This window comes from Oncorhynchus keta, unplaced genomic scaffold (genome assembly GCF_023373465.1).
Source record: "Oncorhynchus keta strain PuntledgeMale-10-30-2019 unplaced genomic scaffold, Oket_V2 Un_contig_4274_pilon_pilon, whole genome shotgun sequence".
Classification (NCBI taxonomy): Eukaryota; Metazoa; Chordata; class Actinopteri; order Salmoniformes; family Salmonidae; genus Oncorhynchus; species Oncorhynchus keta.
The window spans coordinates 216,082-242,500 of NW_026287684.1; the positions used below are offsets into that span (position 1 = coordinate 216,082).

Below are 26,419 nucleotides of genomic sequence, written 5' to 3' on the forward strand. Positions count from 1 at the left end.
TATTGATATAAAACGGCTAATTGGGCCTTTAATGCCAAACTGACAAACCCTTTACGTTAAAGATATTTGACACCGTGTTAGTATAAATCATGAATAAAATTGAGCAAGTGTGTATTTATTGTGTAATTTGTGTACCAGTTTTATCTTATGTAGTCAAATGCACCTATAGCCTCAAATATAAAATTGGTTTGTTAATCATGTTTTAATTAATTAAAGCAAATTAATAGTTTTTTATTTATTTTGTATTGTTTTGTAATTGATTACATTGCAGATACCAAACAAATTCAAAGTTACATATTCGGCTACATCCGTTAATCATTAATAACAATAGCACTAGCAACTTTGAAACAGGTGACTCACGTCGCACAATACTGAGAAAGACGCCCTCTTTACAAACCCGAGGTTGCGCTGCTGCTGTAGGCTTTTGATCGTGTCTCTGTTGTGTTTGTAGCCTATTTTCTCTAGACTTGTCTGAATAAGGAAATGTAATAGGAATCCAGCACCACCGAGGGTGAGAAGTGACTCGCTCTACAACGTAGACTACTGTAATTTACTCCGTAAATAAAAAGTAGCTATAAACGCACGTATGAATGCTTTGATTTACCTGGACTATTGCGGAAAGACCAAGGAAGGTGATAGCCAACATTTACGCACGGATTGGGTATTCTGATTTTTAACCATGGGGAAAAGAGCCGCGCTGGCGACTTACGATAAAGAGTTCAGCTTTGTCAGCCCAGTTGTCAAATATCTACTTTTCCTTTTAATTTAATATTTTGGGTAAGTATTTAATATGCTTAGATTTCTCCTGGTTTTGTCTGCTGATTTTGCGTAATCTGTGCACCTCACTCTGCCCAATTTAAGTTTAGGCACACATTTTAATTGTACAAATTGTAAATATCCATTTGCTGTTAGGCTATAGCTTTCATTGGACGTGAGCAACTTCCAGTCATTTAGTCTACTTTGCTGTGAGGACTGGTTCACCATTGATTTAGGCTGTAAATTTGTTATTGTGTGAATGCATGAGAAAACCAGCCTCACTAACAAGACACATTCTTTCTAAACCCCACAAAATAGTTATGTGTTATCATGTCTTCAATAGGATGAAACATTTAGCTATGTTTTCATGCCTTTGCGTCTATGCTACAAAACAATCATAATCCATCCTTAACCGTGGAAAATAACCAATATTGCCTATTCAAAGGAGTACATGAAATAAAGGTTGTATTCTGCTTCATGTTTGACACCAATGACTCCTACTAGTGTCATACTAAAGGAGTGCTTATTTGCCGATGAACATGTTTAAACAGCAGCTACAACATCCCAGCTGTGATAGTGGTGAGGAATGGAGCTATAGGCATGCTAAGGAATTCCTGCACATACCTTGCAGCTCTCTCATTGGTCAAAGTGTCACCTTGTTTTGGAACTCATTTGTGTTTAAATAACCCATTTTACTCCATTAATAATGTGCCTAGTCTTGATAGACGTTGGCTGCTAGAATACGTTTAGACCTAAATTAATAGTGTTTATATAGAGGGGATCCAGACTCTCATTTCAATAATAATGTGAAAACCACTAGGAGCAGTAAACAAAACTCCAATATACACTGCTCTGTATACGCCAGTCTACTGTCACAACTCCTTTTTTAACCAAGCTGTTGCCAAGCAACACAAAGTTTCATTTATTCATATGCTGATGGTGCAACATGGGGTTCTGTGAAAAGGGGGCCCATGCACTCTCCTCTCCAAATCTGTTTAGCAGTCAAATGAGCGTATCAAATATGCCTCTTAGATACTTCAATCACATCCTAGAAAGCTGTTGAAACCGTTATCTGTGAGAGGCCTATTTGCTCTTTTCTTTTTTGTTGTTGCTAGACCTCATCAAATGCTTGTTACAGTTGTATTTAGCATGTTTAACTATCAGAAACTAATCTTGGCCCCATTTATTTCCTTTTGAATTAGCTTTCCTAGTCACAGTTTGTATCAAAATATGTGATGAGGACCCCCCTCCCAAATCACTGTGTCACCAAGCACTGATGTGCCTTTGATGGTGATGACACTAGAGTCGGCGCTGTTCTGAGCGACCTATGACACATTAGGAGCTCTTTGAAATATCCAGGCTTGGTGTTCTGTATTGAGTTCATACCTTTGATATGGGCCCTGCTTTAACATCACACAGCATAGGCAATTGATTACATTGCAGATACCAAACAAATTCAAAGTTACATATTCGGCTACATCCGTTAATCATTAATAACAATAGCACTAGCAACTTTGAAACAGGTGACTCACGTCGCACAATACTGAGAAAGACGCCCTCTTTACAAACCCGAGGTTGCGCTGCTGCTGTAGGCTTTTGATCGTGTCTCTGTTGTGTTTGTAGCCTATTTTCTCTAGACTTGTCTGAATAAGGAAATGTAATAGGAATCCAGCACCACCGAGGGTGAGAAGTGACTCGCTCTACAACGTAGACTACTGTAATTTACTCCGTAAATAAAAAGTAGCTATAAACGCACGTATGAATGCTTTGATTTACCTGGACTATTGCGGAAAGACCAAGGAAGGTGATAGCCAACATTTACGCACGGATTGGGTATTCTGATTTTTAACCATGGGGAAAAGAGCCGCGCTGGCGACTTACGATAAAGAGTTCAGCTTTGTCAGCCCAGTTGTCAAATATCTACTTTTCCTTTTTAATTTAATATTTTGGGTAAGTATTTAATATGCTTAGATTTCTCCTGGTTTTGTCTGCTGATTTTGCGTAATCTGTGCACCTCACTCTGCCCAATTTAAGTTTAGGCACACATTTTAATTGTACAAATTGTAAATATCCATTTGCTGTTAGGCTATAGCTTTCATTGGACGTGAGCAACTTCCAGTCATTTAGTCTACTTTGCTGTGAGGACTGGTTCACCATTGATTTAGGCTGTAAATTTGTTATTGTGTGAATGCATGAGAAAACCAGCCTCACTAACAAGACACATTCTTTCTAAACCCCACAAAATAGTTATGTGTTATCATGTCTTCAATAGGATGAAACATTTAGCTATGTTTTCATGCCTTTGCGTCTATGCTACAAAACAATCATAATCCATCCTTAACCGTGGAAAATAACCAATATTGCCTATTCAAAGGAGTACATGAAATAAAGGTTGTATTCTGCTTCATGTTTGACACCAATGACTCCTACTAGTGTCATACTAAAGGAGTGCTTATTTGCCGATGAACATGTTTAAACAGCAGCTACAACATCCCAGCTGTGATAGTGGTGAGGAATGGAGCTATAGGCATGCTAAGGAATTCCTGCACATACCTTGCAGCTCTCTCATTGGTCAAAGTGTCACCTTGTTTTGGAACTCATTTGTGTTTAAATAACCCATTTTACTCCATTAATAATGTGCCTAGTCTTGATAGACGTTGGCTGCTAGAATACGTTTAGACCTAAATTAATAGTGTTTATATAGAGGGGATCCAGACTCTCATTTCAATAATAATGTGAAAACCACTAGGAGCAGTAAACAAAACTCCAATATACACTGCTCTGTATACGCCAGTCTACTGTCACAACTCCTTTTTTAACCAAGCTGTTGCCAAGCAACACAAAGTTTCATTTATTCATATGCTGATGGTGCAACATGGGGTTCTGTGAAAAGGGGCCCATGCACTCTCCTCTCCAAATCTGTTTAGCAGTCAAATGAGCGTATCAAATATGCCTCTTAGATACTTCAATCACATCCTAGAAAGCTGTTGAAACCGTTATCTGTGAGAGGCCTATTTGCTCTTTTCTTTTTGTTGTTGCTAGACCTCATCAAATGCTTGTTACAGTTGTATTTAGCATGTTTAACTATCAGAAACTAATCTTGGCCCCATTTATTTCCTTTTGAATTAGCTTTCCTAGTCACAGTTTGTATCAAAATATGTGATGAGGACCCCCCCCTCCCAAATCACTGTGTCACCAAGCACTGATGTGCCTTTGATGGTGATGACACTAGAGTCGGCGCTGTTCTGAGCGACCTATGACACATTAGGAGCTCTTTGAAATATCCAGGCTTGGTGTTCTGTATTGAGTTCATACCTTTGATATGGGCCCTGCTTTAACATCACACAGCATAGGCAATCATCCCATGATGACTGTCAGTGTAGGCCCACTTGTCTATAGTGTCGGCAAAGGCTAGAATCTGACCTAGTGCCCTTTGACACAACCCCTCGCTCTCTCTTTCCCCACTGCCATCATCTCTCACGATCTGTCCAATAGAAAAACATCTGGGGGAAAAAAGTGCCACTCTGAATGCTCCTGATCTCATGACATCTGCTTTGTTTATGATTGTCAGCATGCCGACTGATTTAGCTACTTCCCCAAACGTTGTCCTTGAGTACAGAATATCTATAACAACTATGAAAAGGCAGCCAGCTGTTAAACATTAACAACTCTGGAAGCAGAAGTTTGCAAACTACGCAAATTGATAGTACAGATGTCAGCCTACTGTCAGGTGCTTGGGGGAACTGTAACTTTCACTCACTGTTCAACACTCAAGGGGATTTCTGACTAAGACGCAAGAACAAGCAGCCTTGTTATTGCAGACTGGGATTTCCAGTGTTGGGTTTTAGTCCGTACTGCTTTGCAGTGTTAATAGGTTTTGACGTGGATTTATGTCCAGTTCTGCTGTGTTTACATTCCATAACTAGCGGAAACCTAGCATAATCGTTGGCCTACCTTAGCTCTGGTCCAGGGTGTTAGTACGTATTCCTCTACTAACACCTTAGCTCTAGTCCAGGGTCTTTAGTAGGTTCTTCCTCTACTAACACCTTAGCTCTGGTCCAGGGTGTTTAGTAGGCATTCCTCTACGAACACCTTAGCTCTGGTCCAGGGTGTTAGTACGTATTCCTTTACTAACGCCTTAGCTCTGGTCCAGGGTGTTTAGTAGGCATTCCTCTACGAACACCTTAGCTCTGGTCCAGGGTGTTAGTACGTATTCCTTTACTAACGCCTTAGCTCTGGTCCAGGGTGTTAGTACATATTCCTCTACTAACACCTTAGCTCTGGTCCAGGTTGTTTAGTAGGCATTCCTCTACTAACACCTTAGCTCTGGTCCAGGGTGTTTAGTAGGCGTTCCTCTACTAAGACCTTAGCTCTGGTCCAGGGTGTTTACTAGGCGTTCCTCTACTAACACCTTAGCTCTAGTCCAGGGTCTTTAGTAGGTTCTTCCTCTACTAACACCTTAGCTCTGGTCCAGGGTGTTTAGTAGGCATTCCTCTACGAACACCTTAGCTCTGGTCCAGGGTGTTAGTACGTATTCCTTTACTAACACCTTAGCTCTGGTCCAGGGTGTTAGTACATATTCCTCTACTAACACCTTAGCTCTGGTCCAGGTTGTTTAGTAGGCATTCCTCTACTAACACCTTAGCTCTGGTCCAGGGTGTTTAGTAGGCGTTCCTCTACTAAGACCTTAGCTCTGGTCCAGGGTGTTTACTAGGCGTTCCTCTACTAACACCTTAGCTCTGGTCCAGGGTGTTTAGTAGGTTCTTCCTCTACTAACACCTTAGCTCTGGTCCAGGGTGTTTACTAGGCATTCCTCTACTAACACCTTAGCTCTGGTCCAGGGTGTTTAGTAGGTTCTTCCTCTACTAACACCTTAGCTCTGGTCCAGGGTGTTTAGTAGGCATTCCTCTACTAACACCTTAGCTCTGGTCCAGGGTGTTTAGTAGGTTCTTCCTCTACTAACACCTTAGCTCTGGTCCAGGGTGTTTAGTAGGTTCTTCCTCTACTAACACCTTAGCTCTGGTCCAGGGTGTTTACTAGGCATTCCTCTACTAACACCTTAGCTCTGGTCCAGGGTGTTTAGTAGGTTCTTCCTCTACTAACACCTTAGCTCTGGTCCAGGGTGTTTAGTAGGTTCTTCCTCTACTAACACCTTAGCTCTGGTCCAGGATTGCATACTAAACACCCTGGACCAGAGCTAAGGCGATAGTAGAGGAATACGTACTAACACCCTGGACCAGAGAGGAGTTAATTAACTAGCAGAGGCAACTCTTTCTGGTTGTGTGAAGAGACCAGAGCTAATCCTTCCTATGCATAGCAGATAAAGGCCGATTCATAGACAGGAAATTACAGGGCTTGAGGTTATGTGCAAAACAACATGTAGGCTACAGTGTCAGTGTCCACACCTGGATGTTCCCTCAAAATACTTTCCTTTCAGGTTTGATTCTTCATTATGTACAGTAATGGTATCATTACATCTGCTACATTTACCACATGGGTCACCTGCAGAAGTGGACATGGGGAAAGAGTAACTCAAGAACACACTAATGTCAAATTAATTTAATTCACCATAAACAATTTTTTACATGTCAAAAAGATTTCACTCCCAGAACGCGGACGGAACCAGGTTTTCCCCCCCATCTCCATCCCTGGCCACTTCTACATTGATTTACAAGTTTGAACATGGATGTCCTAAAAACAAACTCCTGATTGTTACAGAGTCCAGTCCCTCACAACGTACCACAAGTCAAAGAGCTACTCTTCGGCCTTGTGCAAACAGGATAAGATCTTGTAAAAACTTGCATCTCTGGCTGTGAGGAATGCATTTTTGACGTAGTTTTTCACCCCCTCTGGCTAGCTGGAGAATGTGTCTGGAAGGACACACCTAACACCCTGCGTAGACTGTTAAAAGCGAAGGAGTCATCAGTATTGCTACAAATGTGAACTATGGTGTGAGAGGTTATCTGAAGAAACCACCAAGGAAGATATCTATCTCTAGTGACCACATGGCAATTCCATTTGAGGTACAGAGCTGTAGGAAGGCCGCCCATTTTCTGTTTCCATTTTCCCGAAATGGAAACAGAATTTACACCACAACCAATGAATCGCTCAACTCAAACTAATGACTGGATAGATGGCTCAAGAGTTTGTTCTCTATCTTTGCATAGATAACAATGGTTTTGTAAACTATCCATTTAGCCTCCTTTGTGCAGAGGAAGACTGGTCCTTACTCAGAGGACAGACTAGGCTTTTCCCTCCAAAGTGCAAGGTGTGGAAACTGGATACTTGAGTGGGAGAGGGGTTGCTGTGTGCTCCCTGTTATGTTGGTGAAGCTACAGGTTGGAGTAAAAAGTGAAAGGGCCATTCTAAGAAAAGCCCTCTGATTGCTGCCAAGTTGTTTATTTAGTCAAACGAGAACGAACTCTATAGAACAGAACACATCCCAACTCACTAGTTCTGAACTGTGACCCATCAGCCTATTATGGATAACGTCACTAGTTGAATGTTGTTTAACGGTTCTGTTATATGATTCTCGGTGTGATAAACTGTATATTTGAGAATCCAATTTAGTTTTACATTGTATGCCACTTTTACTCACTCTGACTAAAACTAGTGTAAATACTACAGCACACCCACTTTGCAATGGTTCTGTTCTGTTCTGACATGCACTGAATTGTTTTTGCTTAAGTTTTAAGTTACGTACACATTGCTAGTATTGTAGTCAAGTGACTAAACCTCAAGTCCCACTAGAGTCCCAAGTGACTCAACTACAACGCTAGTGACAAGTTCCTTGCTTGTGCTCCAACAATCTTTCAAGCTACAGTTCACAGCGTAAAGAAAAATAGCTAGCTTAGTATACGGAATAAAAATATAAACTGGGCCTTAGGATCTCGTCACGGTAACTCTGTGCATTCAAATTGCCATTGATGCAATGAAATTGTTCTTATTGTCCGTAGCTTATGCCTGCCGATACCATAACCCCACCGCCACCATGGGGCACTTTGTTCATAACATTGACATTGGCAAACTGCTCGCCCACACCACGCCATACATGTGGTCTAAGGTTGTGAGGCTGGTTGGATGTGCTGCCAAATTCTCTAAAACAACGGAGGCGGCTTATGGTAGAGAAATTAACCTTAAATTCTCTGGCAACAGCTCTGGTGGACTTTCCTGTAGTCAGCATACCAATTGCACGCTCCCTCAACTTGAGACATCTGTGGCATTGTGTTGTGTGACAAAACTGCACATTATTGTCCCCAACACAAGATGCACCTGTGTAAGGATCATGCTCTATGATCATATTATTGATATGCTACACTTGGCTGGTGGATGGATTATCTTGGCAAAGGATAAATACTCACTAACAGGGATGTAAACAAATGTGTGCACAGTATTTGAAAGACAGGCTTTTTGTGCTTATGGAACATTTCTGGGATCCTTTATTTCAGCTCATAAAACATGGGACCAACTCTTTACATGTTGGGTTTTATATTTTTGTTCAATATATATGAGTTAGGCTTGTTAGGTAATACAAGAGTTGTAGATAGCACGTTGAATTATGCAAAGGAGAGAAACTTTAATGAACAACTAAAGCCTGGTTCACATTGGCAGTTTGAAGTGACTCAAATCCTTTTTTTTTTTTTTGCATATCCCATTGTCATCTGTTATTTTTCTTGCAGTCTGAACAGCCAAAAAGCACATGGAATAGGATATTTCAAACCACATTTCACACTACCTTCATAGGTGGTTTGAAGTCTGATACGTCACATGGCCAGGAATCAGATTTGTGTCTGAGTGGTTAAATCTGAATTCTCAAGTGGTTTTTAGACAGGTTATTTGGCATATCTTGTTGCTTGCTAGCTACTCTGTTTGACAAGATCATGTGGTAGCCAACTGGCTAGTTAATAGTTTACAAACCTATTAGTGAATGTGCTAGAAAGCTACCCAGCTAGCTAGTTAATAGTTTACAAACCTATTAGTGAATGTGCTAGAAAGCTACCCAGCTAGCTAGTTAATAGTTTACAAACCTATTAGTGAATGTGCTAGAAAGCTACCCAGCTAGCTAGTTAATAGTTTACAAACCTATTAGTGAATGTGCTAGAAAGCTACCCAGCTAGCTAGTTAATAGTTTACAAACCTATTAGTGAATGTGCTAGAAAGCTACCCAGCTAGCTAGTTAATAGTTTACAAACCTATTAGTGAATGTGCTAGAAAGCTACCCAGCTAGCTAGTTAATAGTTTACAAACCTATTAGTGAATGTGCTAGAAAGCTACCCAGCTAGCTAGTTAATAGTTTACAAACCTATTAGTGAATGTGCTAGAAAGCTACCCAGCTAGCTAGTTAACTGCTGTGGCCAAAAAGGACTCCTTTTGAAAGTTGGATCATCTTATCCTTTTGAGGCTTTAAAAGTGTCCTTGCACTATGATTTTGAACATTCAAAGCAACTGGGAAACGTCCATGGCAGGAGTCGTCACCTTAGCCTGCTACATAACTTCTGAGTGCTAGGAAGCACGAGCACCACACCACCAATCAGCCTGTGCACTGTGCACACACAGCCTTGTCAGCAATTTGTATCTTTATTTAACTAGGCAAGTCAGTTAAGAACAAATTCTTATTTTCAATGACGGCCTAGGAACAGTGGGTTAACTGCCTGTTCAGGGGCAGAACGACAGATTGGTACCTTGTCAGCTCGGGGGTTTGAACTACTAGGCTACCCTGCCGCCCCAAATGACTGCAGTCTTAACACACACACATCTGATTTGGCCACTTGTAACTTGCTGTTTGAACAGTCACTATTCTGAAATGGATTTGGAAAATAAAACTGATTTGAGCATTTAAGGCCTGCAATATGAAGAAGGCTTAAGTTACTAGTGATCAAGACTGAGTTCAAGTCACCACAATGGTTGAGTTAAGAATCATGTAAAGTTCAGGACTCGTAGGCCTACAGCACCTCTGCAGGGTGTTAACTGATAATCAATGTTTTCCCATTTCATTGTCAATCTTTGTGATTGACAGGAGAGATGACCAATGGGGCTGAGTTGTCACCACCATAACAACCAGGGTTGAAGTATGGATATAGTTTCTCAGTGAAGGCGTTGCCAATGAAAGAGAAGATATGATGTGGAGAACAAGTCTCATAAAAGGAGACCTGACCCTCCTCAAAATCCACAAACACCCCCACTCTCCTGAGCTTCTTCTTAAGGCAGACTGGGGTGCGACCAATAGGACAGACCCAATCACCTAGGAGTCGTGCATTCCAGAATCCATTTTCAGGGTGCCGTAACAGGAGGGCTCTGTTTGTGGACTCTTTAATTACTCCCAAAACCTAGTAGTTTTTGCCTCAACCTGCACCTCGTAGTAGAATCTTCCTGAGGAGAAGCCCTCCTTTCCCATGACACTGGGAATATTCCAATGCCTTTCTAGGTCTTATTAGATAGAGTGTTGTCTGTATCCATCTCTCACTTTTTTCCCGTCCTCAGACAGAACAAGATAGCGATGTCTTGTATCAGGGTCCAGAGTCACATCCACTGCTCATTGCTGGACCCTCTTCATCTCAGCATCACACAACTTCTCCATCTCCTTGGTAACGGTATCCTCCAGCTGAGACGCAGCTCTCCTTAAGTTCCCCATACACAGATCACAGTAAACACTAATCTTAGTCCAGTCCCTGGTGTTCATGGGGTGCACAGGGACGGGAAACTCTGGACTAGATGAAGGTCCTCAGTGTGTGAAATCTGCTCTAGCTCAGTGCTTCTCCTCTTTAACTCAGTGATTTCCTCCAGCTTTTTAATGAGCCCTTCAGCCCGCCTCTCTGCTGATTTCTGCTTCTTCTCAATCACCCCAATGAGCTCAGCCTGGCTTCTTTCAATGAACTCCACCAGAGCAGTGAAGAACTGCACATTTGCTATTTCTCGATTTGCGTCTTTCTTGCTGGCCTCCACAGAGCGTTTTGATATCACTGATCTTCTGCAGTCGCTCCCGGATCATTTGCTGCACTTGTGACTCCGTCTTCCCCAGCTGAGCCTTCCTCTCCCCAAACTCTTCCTCGAGAGGGACGGTGTGGTGAGTCTTGTGGTCAGTCTCTGTGCAGAACTGACACACACACACACGTCTGGTCAGTCCTACAGAAGAGCTGAGCTGTGAATATGATAATGCTCTTTACTGTAAGAGCTGTTTCTCACATACCTCCTTACTGTTTTCTATACTATTGTGAATATGATAATGCTCTTTACTGTAAGAGCTGTTTGAAAATGTACTTTTGGCCTTGCTGGTGACATCACCAGGTAGTACATTTGGTAATTGACCAATAAAAAAATTATTCCAAACCCCTCTGCCAATAACAGCTAGTTTTCAACCCTAGAAACATTTTTGATTGAGAAATGGCTCTTTGCCAAGAAGGTATTTTTGTTTGCAATTAAAATGGTCAAAAACAAACAATCACAGTAAGGTAATGAATTATTTGATATTGAGATAAAAACATCTGCCTTGAACAGTTTAAATCTGTTCTCCACCATTTGAGACTGAGTGTCTTTCTCCTGTGTTATACTGTCACAAAGACACAGGTTCATATTTAGTCTCATATCGTTCTACTCCATATGCCTAGTTACAACAAGAAAAATAACATTGTGACTTTTTTTTCTTTTCATTTTATCAGATGATCTCATTGGTGTTGATGTCTATTGGCATTTACGCCAGGATGATGAAACATGCCGGTAAGTGATCCTCCATTGACTCAATGGATGCCTACATTCAGTGTGAATTTCCAGAGCTGTTTGTATGGCGTTCTAGTGGTGCTTTCATACGGAGTTCAATAGGCCTAGGTCCTGCACCATACTGTAGCTAAACGTTTTTAAACGGAAAACGAAAATGAGTTTCTTATTGGACCAGGTAGTCTCATCCCTTCCTGTTTCACTCCATTTGTCCTGTTTTGTGCCTTTATGAACACGACCCTGGTCGCAACACCAAGGCAGAAATGCCAAGGCAGTACAGGATGTTTATAGAGCATGTCATTTTGTTTGTGGTTCCAAAGTTCCCTCTGTTAGGAAAGGAAGAATGTCAAAAATGCAAACGGCTCACAACTTCTTGATGAATATCCCCACTATGTTTGTAATAAGAACCAACTTCAGTCATTGTAAACAAATCAAGCTCTCGCTTTCTCTCTCTCTTGGCTCCACGTATTCTCACTCACTCACTCACTCACTCACTCACCACTCACTCACTCACTCACTCACTCACTCTTTGGCTCCACGTATTCTCACTCACTCACTCACTCACTCACTCACTCACTCACTCACTCACTCACTCACTCTTTGGCTCCACGTATACTCTCTCTCTCTCTCCACTCTCTCCGGTACATGATTATTTCGCTTGCTCTCTGTCCCTTTTCTCCCTCTCCCAGAGGCAGCCATGGCCTGTCTAGCGGTGGACCCTGCCATCCTGCTGCTGATCGTGGGGGTGCTCATGTTCTTCATCACCTTCTGTGGCTGTGTGGGCTCCCTCAGAGAGAACATCTGCCTCCTACAGACAGTCAGTGGTCTAGCCCACTTCTAACTATTTTTAAAAGAGCACACTCAAATCAAATGTTATTGGTCACATTCACAGAATACAACAGGTGTAGACTTCACCGTGAATTGCTTACTTACGAACGTATTCCCCACAATGCAGACTTGTATTTGATAAATAAAACCTTCATGCCTACCTACCTTCCTTGAAGAAATCAGTGATCTGATAAGGATTGGTGGGTGAAAGCAATAAGATAGAAATGGTGCTTTCACATAGCCAAACGTATGAATCAGTTATCTCTCCCTCAAGGAAGGCAGGCTGGAAGGAAGAATGGATTCTAAAAATATTGGAATTGGACCACTGCCAATTATCAGCTGTGTTGTGCTCTATCATTTGAATAGCCTAGTATGCAATACTTTAGTCCTCCTCAGGTTATCTGCTGATGGGGGTTTTGACTCCTGAAGGACTACCAGGCTAATACATTCTTATCCATAAGACTTGTGTGACATGCCCTCAGACTGAACAAATGATTAACTCTTCCTCTCTCTCTCTCTTTCTTTCTCTCTCTCTCTTTTTCCTTTCTTTCTTTCTTTTTTTCCTTCCTTCCTTCCTTCCTTATTTCCTCCAGTTCTGCATCTTCCTGACAATCATCTTTCTGCTGCAGCTAGCTGCAGGTGTCCTGGGCTTCGTCTTCTCAGATAAGGTACTGTATCTCCACTAGGAAAGGATAGTGATACCCCGATAATTCTCATAGAATTATGGGGGTATCACTGGGAATTATGGGGTTATCACTGGGAATTATGGGGGTATCACTGGGAATTATGGGGGTATCACTGGGAATTATGGGGTTATCACTGGGAATTATGGGGTTATCACTGGGAATTATGGGGGTATCACTGGGAATTATGGGGTTATCACTGGGAATTATGGGGTTATCACTGGGAATTATGGGGTTATCACTGGGAATTATGGGGTTATCACTATGGGAATTATGGGGTTATCACTATGGGAATTATGGGGTTATCACTATGGGAATTATGGGGTTATCACTGGGAATTATGGGGTTATCACTATGGGAATTATGGGGGTATCACTATGGGAATTATGGGGTTATCACTATGGGAATTATGGGGTTATCACTGGGAATTATGGGGTTATCACTGGGAATTATGGGGTTATCACTATGGGAATTATGGGGTTATCACTATGGGAATTATGGGGGTATCACTGGGAATTATGGGGTTATCACTGGGAATTATGGGGTTATCACTATGGGAATTATGGGGGTATCACTATGGGAATTATGGGGGTATGACTATGGGAATTATGGGGGTATGACTATGGGAATTATGGGGGTATCACTATGGGAATTATGGGGGTATGACTATGGGAATTATGGGGGTATGACTATGGGAATTATGGGGGTATGACTATGGGAATTATGGGGGTATGACTATGGGAATTATGGGGGTATCACTATGGGAATTATGGGGGTATCACTGGGAATTATGGGGGTATCACTATGGGAATTATGGGGGTATCACTGGGAATTATGGGGTTATCACTATGGGAATTATGGGGGTATCACTATGGGAATTATGGGGGTATGACTATGGGAATTATGGGGGTATCACTGGGAATTACGGGGTTATCACTGGGAATTATGGGGTTATCACTGGGAATTATGGGGGTATCACTATGGGAATTACGGGGTTATCACTGGGAATTATGGGGTTATCACTGGGAATTATGGGGTTATCACTATGGGAATTATGGGGGTATCACTATGGGAATTATGGGGTTATCACTATGGGAATTATGGGGGTATATTATGGGTATTATTACCCATAATAAACTGTACATGTCGGTCCCCCCTAAGAAGTTTACTCTGGAAACTCATTCCCTCATGTTCCGTCTCCTCCACCCCTGCCTCTAGCTCGGTCATTATACCTTGACCTGGTCCCAATATTCTGTCCTCCTCCAGTTCTTGTTAAAGAAGTGCAACATCTCTCTTTGAGGTCAATTCAGTAGATTGTTACTGTCCCCAAAGGGCAGTTCTTGTGCAGAACAAAATCTGCGTAATTGAAACGTGCACACAGCATATACAACAAGAGGAAAATAGAAATCATTAAAAGAGAAAGATTTGCCGTGAATTCACAATATTTACAAGAGCACCAACGAAAGCCATGCTTTTGGATTACACTTTCATACATTGTGACTGTTGAAAATGGTTGGCTTTCTAATGTTCAATTGGCTCAGTTAGTGCTCATATCAGTTAATTTATGTAATTACCGTAAGATAAGGGTCAGAAATAGGATAATGACGACAAAAATGCTAATGTACATTTAGAAGAGGAAGTGATTTTTTTAGGCTATTTGTCAGTCAGTGACTTGTGGTCAGAGAGCGCCCTCTGCTGCTAGTTGCCTTCAACTGCACTTCACCGGTCGATTTAAATCATCCAGCAGCAGGCTGTTGGTTTTCAGAGGAATGTACTACGTGTAAACTTTGAGTGTGCGCGTGCCATTGTGCGTGCTTGCTTGCGTGTGTGTGCATGTTTGTAAAGACAGAATGCAGTTTAAAGAAAGTCAGGTCTGTTTTCTAACTATGGGGGTATTATATTACCAGGATTTTCTCAGGATAAATAAATGTTTGTAATTCATTCATGTGGGAACAATCTTGTCTTGTTCAGGGTACAATTAAGTGTATTAGTTGATTGACTAAACAAATGATTTAAGCAAATGTCATCTTCCTTTTCTGTATTTTCTAAAGGCACGGAATAAAGTGAGTGAGATTATCAACAATGCCATCGTTCACTACAGGGATGACATTGACCTCCAGAACCTCATCGACTTTGGTCAGAAAGAGGTGAGGAGGGGACCACATATAACTGGAAACAACACTTTCTCGCTGTAATACTTGTTGTTCTCAAATAATACACGTTGAACTCAAGTACTGTACAGCGACGGTAGTTAGACTACTGTTTATTCAGTACTGAGGGGTCTCCGTCAGATTTGGTCGAGGTTTTGAGATGATACGTTTTGGTTCCTCTATCGTCCTCAATTGAAAACAACAGTTCATTGTATAGATCTTAATCAGAAATGTGTCTCACGAGCTCCTGAGTTAAAAGACAACATCTACACACCACACTGACAACAAGTTTCACACAAATACAGACTGACAGCTGTTGACTACACAGGCTATACAATCCATTAACCAATGACTTGTTTGTCCTCGTCTCCTCAGTTCAGCTGTTGTGGAGGTGTCACCTACACCGACTGGTCTCAGAACATGTACTTCAACTGCACCACAGACAACCGCAGCCGAGAGCGCTGCTCTGTTCCCTTCTCCTGCTGCCTGCTGTCTAAAGATGAGGTCAGGGGTTAGAGGTCGGGGCCTTGGGGTATTACAATCATCTTGCCAGCAACTTGTTACAGTGGTTAAATCATGACAGGCTACAGTTAAGTGTACAGTTAAGTGCTATTTTTATGTTCCACTTTATTGTCAAGTGTGATTTAGTTTCAACCGAGCACAATGTGCAATGTCATGTACGTGCTTGTGCATTATTGTGCATTGTAATTCAAATGTAATTCAAATGTATCTCTCCCTCTGCCTCTCTCTCTGCAGGCGGTCATTAACACAATGTGTGGTCAGGGGATGCAGGAGCTGCCATATCTGCAGGCTGGTGCCTTCATCCACACCAATGGCTGCATCGACAAGCTGGTCAACTGGATCCACAGCAACCTGTTCATGCTAGGGGGCATCGCCCTGGGTCTGGCCATCCCACAGGTAGACATCACACACACACTTGTAGAGTCTATTCCAGGGTTGGGGTCCATCACTCAATTACTTCAAATCAAACATTAGAAATACATAGCTTCTCCTTTTCAGGTTATTAAGAAGTAATTGAAAATACATTTTGTTATTTTAATTGTTAAATTGGAATTTCAGTGTACTTCTTGAATTGACTGACTTCAATTTAATTTGACCCCAGTCCTGGTCTATTTAGATTCACATTGTAACTCTATGGGCACATCATCCAGAAGTGTAGAGAGGGTCAGGGACCACATGAAGTCACTTCTCTGCTCACCCAGCCTCTATTGTTTTCCTGTGTCCTCTTTTTCTCTCTCTCTCTCTCTTTCTGTCATTAGCTGGTGGGGATCCTCTTGTCTCAGATTCTGATCAACCAGATAAAGGACCAGATTGAGCTTCAGAACTACAACCTGCAGCACCGTACTGACCCTTGGCAGTAACCTGGTCATGATCAGGTCCTACCCAATCAAACTGGACCAGGACTAGGTCATCAACCCCAGGGTCACCCAGGGGGTGTGGGAGTCTGGAATTCTAACCCCTTTCTGCTAGATGGGGCTCAAGCTTTCATGTAGATGGTGTTCATTTTCAAGGCTGCTTGATCATTTCAATGGTGCAAGGACTGGCTTTGAGGCTAAAGATTCTGGCTGGATGATCCACCATTTGACAAGAGTCGAGGTGGTCTGCTCTCTTTCTGCGTTCTTGACTCTCTTGCGTGTCTTTTTGTTCAGTATATAATCTAACCAACTGAGCTACCAGAACCAATGGTTTATTTCCTGAATGGGTTGATGTAGCTGAGGGACCAGACCCATGTGGATTAGCTGAGAAACCAAGGTTCCGAAAAGGTCTAGATGCCTGGACAGTGTGTCAATGTGTGATTGTTTCGTTTTAGCTCACCCAGTATTCTGGATGGGTGGAGTTTTCACTTTATGACCAATGGAATGGTCAATGTTGAAACTCTGCCCACCCTGTGCCCCAGGGGAGCTAAAATCAATGCATCTAATCAGGAAGTACTCCAGCCAGACAGCCAATGGAGAACTCCTCCATTCACAGCTATTCGTCATTTGACTCATCTCAAATATGGCACGATCTGTAATTTATTGAAAAGGGAAAAAACCCAGCAACCGGAGTCCAAACCCTGCTGAAATAATGTAGACTCTGTCCAGTTCCTTTTTTGTCAATGTGGTTTACGACATTGATCTGTTATTTATATCCATCCAGTTATCTGCTAATACTCTCATAGAGTTGAGAACAAGACAATTCTGTCGGCCCTTCTCAAATATGAAAGAGCAAACCCAAGTAATGTAATAAGCTCATTAGCTTTACAGTCAATTTAGCTTGTGTGTATGTTAAATCTCCCAACTGTAGTTTGCCATGCATGCTATAACAAGTTTTATAAACTGGGTTGTTTGATCCCTGAAGCCTTTCTTTTTACTGCGCCAATTATGTTGGTAACCAGTTTGTAATAGCAATAAGGCACCTTGGGGGTTTGTGGTATATGGCCAATATACCACGGCTAAGGGCTGTTCTTAGGCAAGAAGCAATGCTGAGGCAGCGTAGCCTAGTGGTTAGAGTGTTGGACTAGTAACCGGAAGGTTGCGAGTTCAAACCCCCGAGCTGACAAGGTCGTTCTGCCCCTGATGGCCTGGGAACAGTTAAGAATGTGTTCTTAACTGACTTGCCTGGTTAAATAAAGGTAAAATTAAATATTGGCGATATACCACACCCACTCGAGCCTTATTGCTTAAATAAATCATTGCACCTACAGCATTTACAGTAAAGTGTTACCCAATTGATTTCTACACATTTTAAGGGATATTCCAATTTAGTTTTACATCAAAACCATTCACACAGAGTAAATCGTTGTCCCCCCTTTACCTCCAGAACAGCCTGAATTCTTCAGGGCATAGATTCTACAAGGTGTGGCGTTCAAACGTTGCTCTATTGGTATCATGGGACTTAATGTTTGCCAGGAAAACATTCCCCACACCATTACACCACCGCTACCAGCATGTATCGTTGACACCAGGCAGGATGGTGCCATGGACTCATGCTGTTTACGCCAAATCCTGACTCGTTGGACCAGACAATGTTTTTCCACTCCTCAGTTGTCCAGTGTTGGTGATCGCGTGCCCACTGGAGCCGCTTCTTCTTGTTTTTAGCTGATAGGAGTGGAACCTGGTGTGGTCGTCTGCTGCAAATAGCCCATCCGTGACAAGGACCGACGAGTTGTGCGTTTCGAGATGCTGCCTGTTAGCTTGCACGAGTTTTGTTTGTCTCACCATTCTCGGTAAACCCTAGACAAGCCCAGGAGACCGTCTGTTTCTGAGATCCTGGAACCGGCACACCTGGCATCGACGATCATACCACGCTTAAAGTCACTTAGGTGACTGGTTTTGCCCATTCTAACATTCAATCAACATTAACTGAATGCCTATCTGCATGCTTTATAGAGCAAGCCATTGACAGGTGACTCACTGTCTGTAGGAGCGACCCATTTTTGTGAACGGGGTGGTTTATCTAATAATCTGGCCACTAAGTGTATATTTCAAGCTAAATTGACTGTAAATACATTCCTTTCAATAGAGCATATATTTTGGATATGAAGCATTGTGGGTATCCATACAGACCAATAATGTAATTGTAGTTTATTACTCACTGAGCTACTAGGGGATTTCCCCATTTGAAAGCGCAACAGAAAGGCCTGATTTTATAATAAACAGTCTTATTTTCCGTAACGCCTTTTACACAAGCACTGGTGTTTAGATTGGCAAGCACTACAACGCTGGAGTTTACACTAATGCTGTGACTCTCCATAACATAACCATGTTGGGCCGTCAGCTAGACCGGTTGGCATTACCCCTCACAGGGGTTGTGTTCATTAGAGCACGCGACGGAAAATGAAATTGAGCGCTTCTTATGGGACAAGTCCTGTTTTAGTCCGTTTTGTTCCTAATGAACATGACCCAGTTAGGTCCACTGGGAATAGCAGTTTTTTTTTTCTCAAAATGTGGGTCAACATACTGTTACTGGTCAAGACTACTGATTAGCTCTGTATTTAAACGGTACAGGTGGGTGTGGAATTCATTCTAGTAACTGACCCATGTAAAATCCTAACAATTAACATTAAAAAACACTTTTACATGTCAAAATTAGTTCCACAATTCCCCTTAGGTACAGAGAGTATTTACTTTGACTCTACGTGGTAAAATGGTAATTACTCTCTTATGTAAAGACAATATCTTGTGAATTCTTTATTTGTTTCTTTGGGAATCATCACAACAATATATAATAAATAATAAGCACTCCAATCCATGTATCAGCTAGTTGGTTACCAATTGTGTTGAATTCATGTAATTAGTGCCAGAAACTACCCAATGACACCATTTCTAATTGTCCTAATAAACGGCAGGTAAATACCAGTGGAAACAGTGGTCTAAAATGAAGTGTTACTGTATATTTAAGAGTCTCATGACATTCTTTCCCTGTATTGTACTCCCAGGTGGCTTGTTGTGACCTGTCAGTGGGTGGGCGATGAGGACATAGGGGTTGAGGTTGCGTGAGAGAAAATGACACATGGATATAGGCATAAATGGCTACTGACCTCCAACCTCTCCAAATGTGTCTATAAGCTCCAGTAGGACCACTGTGACAACAGGTTACACAACTCTATGTTCTATTACTGCAGTAGTATCATGTGAAAGCATGTCTGTGTACGCTATCCACAAAGACTACATGTGTGTTCTATCGTCAATCAGTTTAACAAATGTATTTTGTTTTATTGTCTAATCTGCAGTTTCACAGATTGTACCAGCCAGTGTTGCAATACTTAACACAAGTGTAGTATGGTCTTGCTACTGCCCACAATACAACATGTTGAAATAGAAATGCAGGGGAAATTATAAGTGAGTTTGAGTGTATTTTAATTTAAAAATGTTCCATGATTTGGTTGCAAACACTGAAGTTCATTCCAGGCTAGTTGGGGCTGAAAGTCTAATATAGCTGTGAACAGTCAGACGTCAAACATTAAAATGGTTCCTACCCACCCCGTTTGGCAAATGAAAACCTGAGCGTAGATGCATTCCTGGCCTGAAATCTGATGTGCCTGGGCTTGGGAGCAGACACACTCCTGCATGTGAAGCCCTTCTCCATACACCTTTCTACTTTGTGCACATGGCCCTGCAGTTGTTTTAACTAATTGCATGAACTATAACAGTATAGGCCTACAGGCCAGGTGTTCATAATGTCAGTGTGATGGGGGAAGTTATTCAGAGGCAGGCATTGAGACATCAGCGACAGTGTGTTCTGTAGGAAGTCGCAGGGTCATTAACACACAGGACTTAGGCACAGTCCCTACTACTAATATGTATTCCAGGGGACATCATGTTACACAGACTAATATGAAATGAGAAGTCACATTGGCACTTTTCTCTCTGGTGTAATAACTGACTTGTAGATGAGTCTGTCTCTCTCTTCTGGTGTGTGTGCGTGCGTGCCTGTTTGCGCAGAGAAAGCAAGAGAGATTTGGCCGGGTGCTCCAGTGAGGGGCCCACGTGCTCTGTGTGTGGTCCTGGTCTCTCCCTGACTCATTCTCAGACAGCCATGTTGCTATGGGTTTTAAGGAGGCCCAATGCTTCACTCAGAGAGAACGATGGGGAAACATGGGGCTCCCCTCATTCATACAGCACAGGCCAAAAACAAAATATCCATTGTCATTTCAACCAGCAGGAGGTAGGCTGTTGGAGCATTACAGCTAATGCACTGCCCTATAACGGTCAGGTTAGAGAGAGGCTTTGATCACATCACAAGCACGAAGAGGATTGTTTGAGACTGTATGGTGTTCTGTCTATGTCAATGATGAAACATTCATTAAATCTACAGTGTGGCTGTCCCATTGGTTGATATAGACAGAATCTTAAATCTGACCAATGTCAGTCACTTATGGCTTCATTTACAGTTAACTTATAATCAACCTCTGAAAGTTTTCTTGGTCAGTTTGAGGTCTCATTCGGGTGAAGAGCAGTGCTACCTTAACTGGGAGAGAGAATCCACATTTCCATTATGAGGGTCTCCTAGGAAACTGATTTAATATGGACTGGGAGGAAATAAACAAGACAAACTTTTTTTACACATCCAAAATGCCATGAAGTTATTCATTTTTTATAATTCCACCAGGCCATTCCATTCCCCAACCAACACCCATACAGTAGGCTGCACACTCATTTAGAAACTGTGCAATTGAAGCAGAGAAAATGACAATCTTGTCTGATCTTTTAGAATCAAAGTAGCCTAAGGAGTGGATAATTGACTTGTTTATGTCCACGACAACAAACTTTCCCTGAGTGGCTACTGGCATGCCACTGGCGGATAAACTTGCAGTTACCATTTTTGTGGTGGTGAATGAACAGTCTTTGGAGTGGGCTGACAACGAAATATAGCCTACTGTGCTCGCATAATCACTAAGATTTCAATTGTATGGCAAAGTGAGGCTCTAGTTTTAATCACAGATTTGAAGTACTATCGGAGAGACTACTGAAATGCTTGTTCACACCAACATAACTGATCAGTCTGTGATTGCAAATCTATTCATTCTTAATAGCAACAAGTGCAAATGTAGGAGGTACGGTCAGATGTAAGTCGTGGAGGACAATATGGGTCTTTGGAGATCTTTCAAAGACTTGTTTTTGGAAATGAACAAAGTGAGTGTCTTCCAGGTACTCCAGTTATATAGCCAAGCTATCATTTCTCATTATGTATGTATTCCTTGTGTTACTATTTTTAAAAAATATATTATTATTGTTATTAGTTTTATTTATGTATTGTATTCTGCAGTGTTGGTAAGGGCCCATAAGTAAGCGTTTCACTGTCTACACCTGTTGTTTACGAAGCAGGTGACAATAACGTTTGATTGTGATTGATTTGACGAATGTGTTGTGTCAGAAATAAAGGCTCTAAATGAACGGACGATTAAACAAACAAGCATACGATATAAAGGTACACAGATGGCTTTCTTACTGCAGGAGAGAGATTGTTTTGGTATTCCTATAAGGCATAGTTTTACCCATGGAGAGGGGGATGGGATGAGAGGGTTTTGTTACTTTGGCTCTCCCCCACCATGTGCATACCAGAGGCAGAACAACATAGCAGACACGACTGCAAGCGAGAAAAACAAAGACCAAACTCCATCAGACACATCGCAGAATTCTATAGAAATCCCCCAAAACTGCCCTTTTTTGGGATAGGTCTACATAGATGAAATGAAAATAGTTTTTTTTCCGCAAAAGAGGGGAAAGTGGGAGCGCGAGGGGGTTGGAGCGCGTAGACTAGAGATCATGTTACAGTTTCAGACGTTTCACGGCAAGTTGTGGGGGAGGGTGGATCTGTTACTTTGATTTCTTTTTAATAGGCATATCCAACAAAAACAGCGGAATGAATAGTTCCACTTGATTTTAATTGAATATCATGCATGCATCTTTTCGTTTTTTGGTGGCGATCGGATTGTGTGTAGGGAATTCCAGTGACAAATCAAGGATTATATGACAAAATGCTAAATGAAAAAGTTCGGGACTGCGTGAAAACTGGGAAAACGTTTCGTTTCATTGTATCATAATGTTACATTCGGCATCAAATGAACAAGAGCACTTCGTGCTATTTTTATTAACGGTTACTTTTTAGATTACTGGAATACAAAGTATACTTTTTCTTCCTGGAAACAAAGTTGAATCTCCAAGATGTCTTCCCGTGGATGGAGTTCCATTGTTGGTGGGTTGGGGATGCTTTGCGTTTGGGCTGTCTCCTTTCTGGTTACTCATGCGGTAACGGTACAGAGAAACGAAACCATTTTCAATGATTTCTGCAAGAAAACTACAACATGTGAAGTGCTTAAATATAATACATGTCTTGGGTCCCCACTACCGTACACGCACACGTCTCTTGCCTTGGCTGAAGACTCAAGTACCCAAGACGAAGCATTTGAGAAGTTGGCCATGTGGTCTGGTAAGCCTGTATTTGGTTAATAAGCATAGGTACAAAGGGTTCATGTTGTTCATTTACTGTAATTTAAATTAAATAAATTGACAAACGTATTATAGATTTGTGTTGCGTTAAGTGCAGACCCCACTCCCTCTATTAACATCAGATGTAATCTAGATGCTCATATTGTCATTCGCAAAAGGAAACGTAAAATAAAATCTATGTATTTTATACGTTGAACTTTCACTCGTGATTATTGATTGAACTTTCGCTTGTGATGATTTCGTCTTAACCCTGCCATTTGACATAAACAGAATGTTATATTATAAGTACAAAACAGTAGCACTATATAATATTTATGTAATAAGATGTATTAAACTGTGCTATTAAACATTAAGGTAGATTTGGTTATAGTCACATGCGAGGTCAGTAGGTTAATTGTTATAGTATAGCCTGTTAAGTAGGCAATGAAATATTGAGGGCCCCTCCAAATGGATAGTTTTTGTAATGACCAAATACATGGGAATTAGGACTTTTGCAGGAAATGGGGGTTAAGAGCAAATAAAGAAAAGAAAATATTCTCTCTGACGTGTTAGATATTCCTGCACATTAATAAACACTCATTAGTGATCCATCAACCTGTATTTCCTGCCACTAATCCTCAGCTGATCTGTAGAGTGGTTTCCGTCCCCACTCCCCACCCCCACCATGGGAAAAACAACAGACCACACAACTAGTGACCTTCCAAGTGCATAATAATGTAACGCTAGCTGCCTCATCAAGAGGTCTGGAGCTCTGGGCATAACAGCTGAGGTGTTGAGTTGATAGACACTGGCCCCAGCTACCAATCCCAGTCAGGGTCAACGTCCAGATCCTATTTATCTCCTGACCCTAGTGACCACCACCATCAACATCCAGGTCCTATTTATCTCCTGACCCCAGTGACCACCATCATCAACGTCCAGGTCCTATTTATCTCCTGACCCTAGTGATCACCATCATCAACATCCAGGTCCTATTTATCTCCTGACCCTAGTGACCACCATCATCAACATCCAGGTCCTATTTATCTCCTGACCCTAGTGACCACCATCATCAACATCCAGGTCCTATTTATCTCCTGACCCTAGTGACCACCATCATCAACATCCAGGTCCTATTTATCTCCTGACCCTAGTGACCACCATCATCAACATCCAGGTCCTATTTATCTCCTGACCCCAGTGACCACCATCATCAACATCCAGGTCCTATTTATCTCCTGACCCTAGTGACCACCATCATCAACATCCAGGTCATATTTATGTCCTGACCCTAGTGACCACCATCATCAACATCCAGGTCCTATTTATCTCCTGACCCCAGTGACCACCATCATCAACATCCAGGTCCTATTTATCTCCTGACCCTAGTGACCACCATCATCAACATCCAGGTCCTATTTATCTCCTGACCCTAGTGACCACCATCATCAACATCCAGGTCCTATTTATCTCCTGACCCCAGTGACCACCATCATCAACATCCAGGTCCTATTTATCTCCTGACCCTAGTGATCACCATCATCAACATCCAGATCCTATTTATCTCCTGACCCTAGTGACCACCATCATCAACATCCAGGTCCTATTTATCTCCTGACCCTAGTGACCACCATCATCAACATCCAGGTCCTATTTATCTCCTGACCCTAGTGATCACCATCATCAACATCCAGGTCCTATTTATCTCCTGACCCTAGTGACCACCATCATCAACATCCAGGTCCGATGTATCTCCTGACCCCAGTGACCACCATCATCAACATCCAGGTCCTATTTATCTCCTGACCCTAGTGATCACCATCATCAACATCCAGGTCCTATTTATCTCCTGACCCCAGTGACCACCATCATCAACATCCAGGTCCTATTTATCTCCTGACCCTAGTGATCACCATCATCAACATCCAGGTCCTATTTATCTCCTGACCCTAGTGACCACCATCATCAACATCCAGGTCCTATTTATCTCCTGACCCCAGTGACCACCATCATCAACATCCAGGTCCTATTTATCTCCTGACCCCAGTGACCACCATCATCAACATCCAGGTCCTATTTATCTCCTTACCCTAGTGACCACCATCATCAACATCCAGGTCCTATTTGTCTCCTGACCCCAGTGACCACCATCATCAACATCCAGGTCCTATTTATCTCCTGACCCTAGTGACCACCATCATCAACATCCAGGTCCTATTTATCTCCTGACCCCAGTGACCACCATCATCATCCTCACCACACTGAAGTGATGAATATGTATTATTTATATCCAGACTGATCTCATTCTGTATATGCTGTAGCCAAACTATTATAGTTGTCATGTCATACCGTACTTAGATAGTTGGCATGACAATGAATGAACAAACCCAGAGAGGAGTTTGATAAGGCACAAACAGGCTGGAGCACCAGGTTTGTGTTCATTAGGACACACCGTAGCAAAATGTTTCACTGCAGAAAAACTAAAATGGCCAATTTCTCTCAGTTTAGGAGCATTCTCATCCGTTTGGTGTCTACTGAAGTCAACCCAAGCTACATTATTGTCCCTCACCTCTCTTCTCACCCATGCAGGTCTGAGGAACGCCCCTCGCTGCTGGGCGGTCATCCAGCCCCTGCTGTGTGCCGTCTACATGCCCAAGTGTGACAACGGGCAGGTGGAGCTTCCCAGCCAGCACCTGTGCCAGGCTACGCGTCGCCCCTGCAGCATCGTGGACCAGGAGAGGGGCTGGCCCAACTTCCTCAAGTGTGAGGAGACGGACAAGTACCCCATGGGCTGCACGGTATGGTAGATGCTCTCACTATGCATGTGTGCAGATGGGGTGCTAGGCCAATTATTGAGGGGACTTCAGCACTGTCAACCCACTGGGCACACACTGGTCGAATCAACGTTGTTTCCTCGTCATTTCAATGAAATTACATTGAACCAACGTGGAGTAGACGTTGAATTGTAGTCTGTGCCCAGTGGGTGGCCCCTCCATGGAGCCACCCATCTAGTCAACAGGCTAGTGTCATTGTTTTTCAGTCTAAAATGGCTGTCGATATTATACTCTATAATACTATAATATATTATATACAGTGCATTCAGAAAGTATTCTGACCTCTTGACGTTTTCCACATTTTGTTACCCCTTATTGTTATTATAAACTGATTACCCAACATAATTAGAGCAGTTCAAATAAATGTTTTGTCGTACCCGTGGTATACAGTCTGATATACAACAGCTGTCAGCCAATCAGCATTCAGAGCTCGAACCACCCAGTGTATAAAATACTATATAATATTGAGGCGTACGCCTCGTGAAAAATAGACCAAACAGAGTACCAATATGAGCTCACTGCCT

General features: G+C 42.2%; 2 protein-coding genes and 1 long non-coding RNA gene across 10 annotated transcripts in view; all 3 read left to right on the top strand.

The window, feature by feature from the left end:
• The first annotated feature begins 354 nt into the window (after window positions 1-354).
• tspan33a (tetraspanin 33a) lies at window positions 355-19,495 on the top strand. Of its 5 annotated transcripts, XM_052509262.1 has the most exons (10): window positions 2,273-2,706; window positions 10,237-10,340; window positions 10,701-10,819; window positions 11,412-11,469; window positions 12,156-12,283; window positions 12,888-12,962; window positions 15,029-15,124; window positions 15,503-15,631; window positions 15,884-16,045; window positions 16,408-19,495. In XM_052509262.1, the coding sequence occupies exons 4-10, from the start codon at window positions 11,412-11,414 to the stop codon at window positions 16,507-16,509; spliced, it is 750 nt and encodes a 249-aa protein (XP_052365222.1). In that variant the 5' UTR covers window positions 2,273-2,706; window positions 10,237-10,340; window positions 10,701-10,819; the 3' UTR covers window positions 16,510-19,495. The 5 variants fall into 5 exon arrangements, with proteins under 5 accessions (XP_052365224.1, XP_052365220.1, XP_052365222.1 ...); XM_052509261.1 differs by having other exon boundaries at window positions 10,237-10,819; XM_052509263.1 differs by lacking the exon at window positions 10,701-10,819.
• Window positions 19,496-22,169: 2,674 nt separating this feature from the next.
• The window catches only part of smo (smoothened, frizzled class receptor), a 20,841-nt gene continuing 16,591 nt past the window's right edge, over window positions 22,170-26,419 (top strand). Inside the window, exons 1-2 of the mRNA XM_052509259.1 lie at window positions 22,170-23,062; window positions 25,651-25,859. Of these exons, the coding sequence (XP_052365219.1) occupies window positions 22,798-23,062; window positions 25,651-25,859 (474 nt within the window). The 5' untranslated portion in view covers window positions 22,170-22,797. The remainder of the gene's footprint in view (window positions 23,063-25,650; window positions 25,860-26,419) is intronic.
• On the top strand, window positions 23,939-25,139 carry LOC127924549 (uncharacterized). 4 transcript variants are annotated; one of them, XR_008118135.1, is made up of 3 exons: window positions 23,939-24,426; window positions 24,521-24,567; window positions 25,038-25,139. It is a non-coding gene; the product is annotated as an uncharacterized LOC127924549 (long non-coding RNA). The 4 variants fall into 4 exon arrangements; XR_008118134.1 differs by having other exon boundaries at window positions 23,939-24,285; window positions 24,380-24,567; XR_008118136.1 differs by lacking the exon at window positions 25,038-25,139 and adding an exon at window positions 24,897-24,957.

Bases quoted from the DNA above. Each gene is read 5' to 3' on its own strand.
- tspan33a (XM_052509260.1), top strand. From the start codon at position 2,608: ATGGGGAAAAGAGCCGCGCTGGCGACTTACGATAAAGAGTTCAGCTTT. The intron at 12,963-15,028 runs GTACTGTATCTC...TATTTTCTAAAG, and splicing joins GCTTCGTCTTCTCAGATAAG to GCACGGAATAAAGTGAGTGA. The intron at 15,632-15,883 runs GTCAGGGGTTAG...CTCTCTCTGCAG, and splicing joins GCCTGCTGTCTAAAGATGAG to GCGGTCATTAACACAATGTG.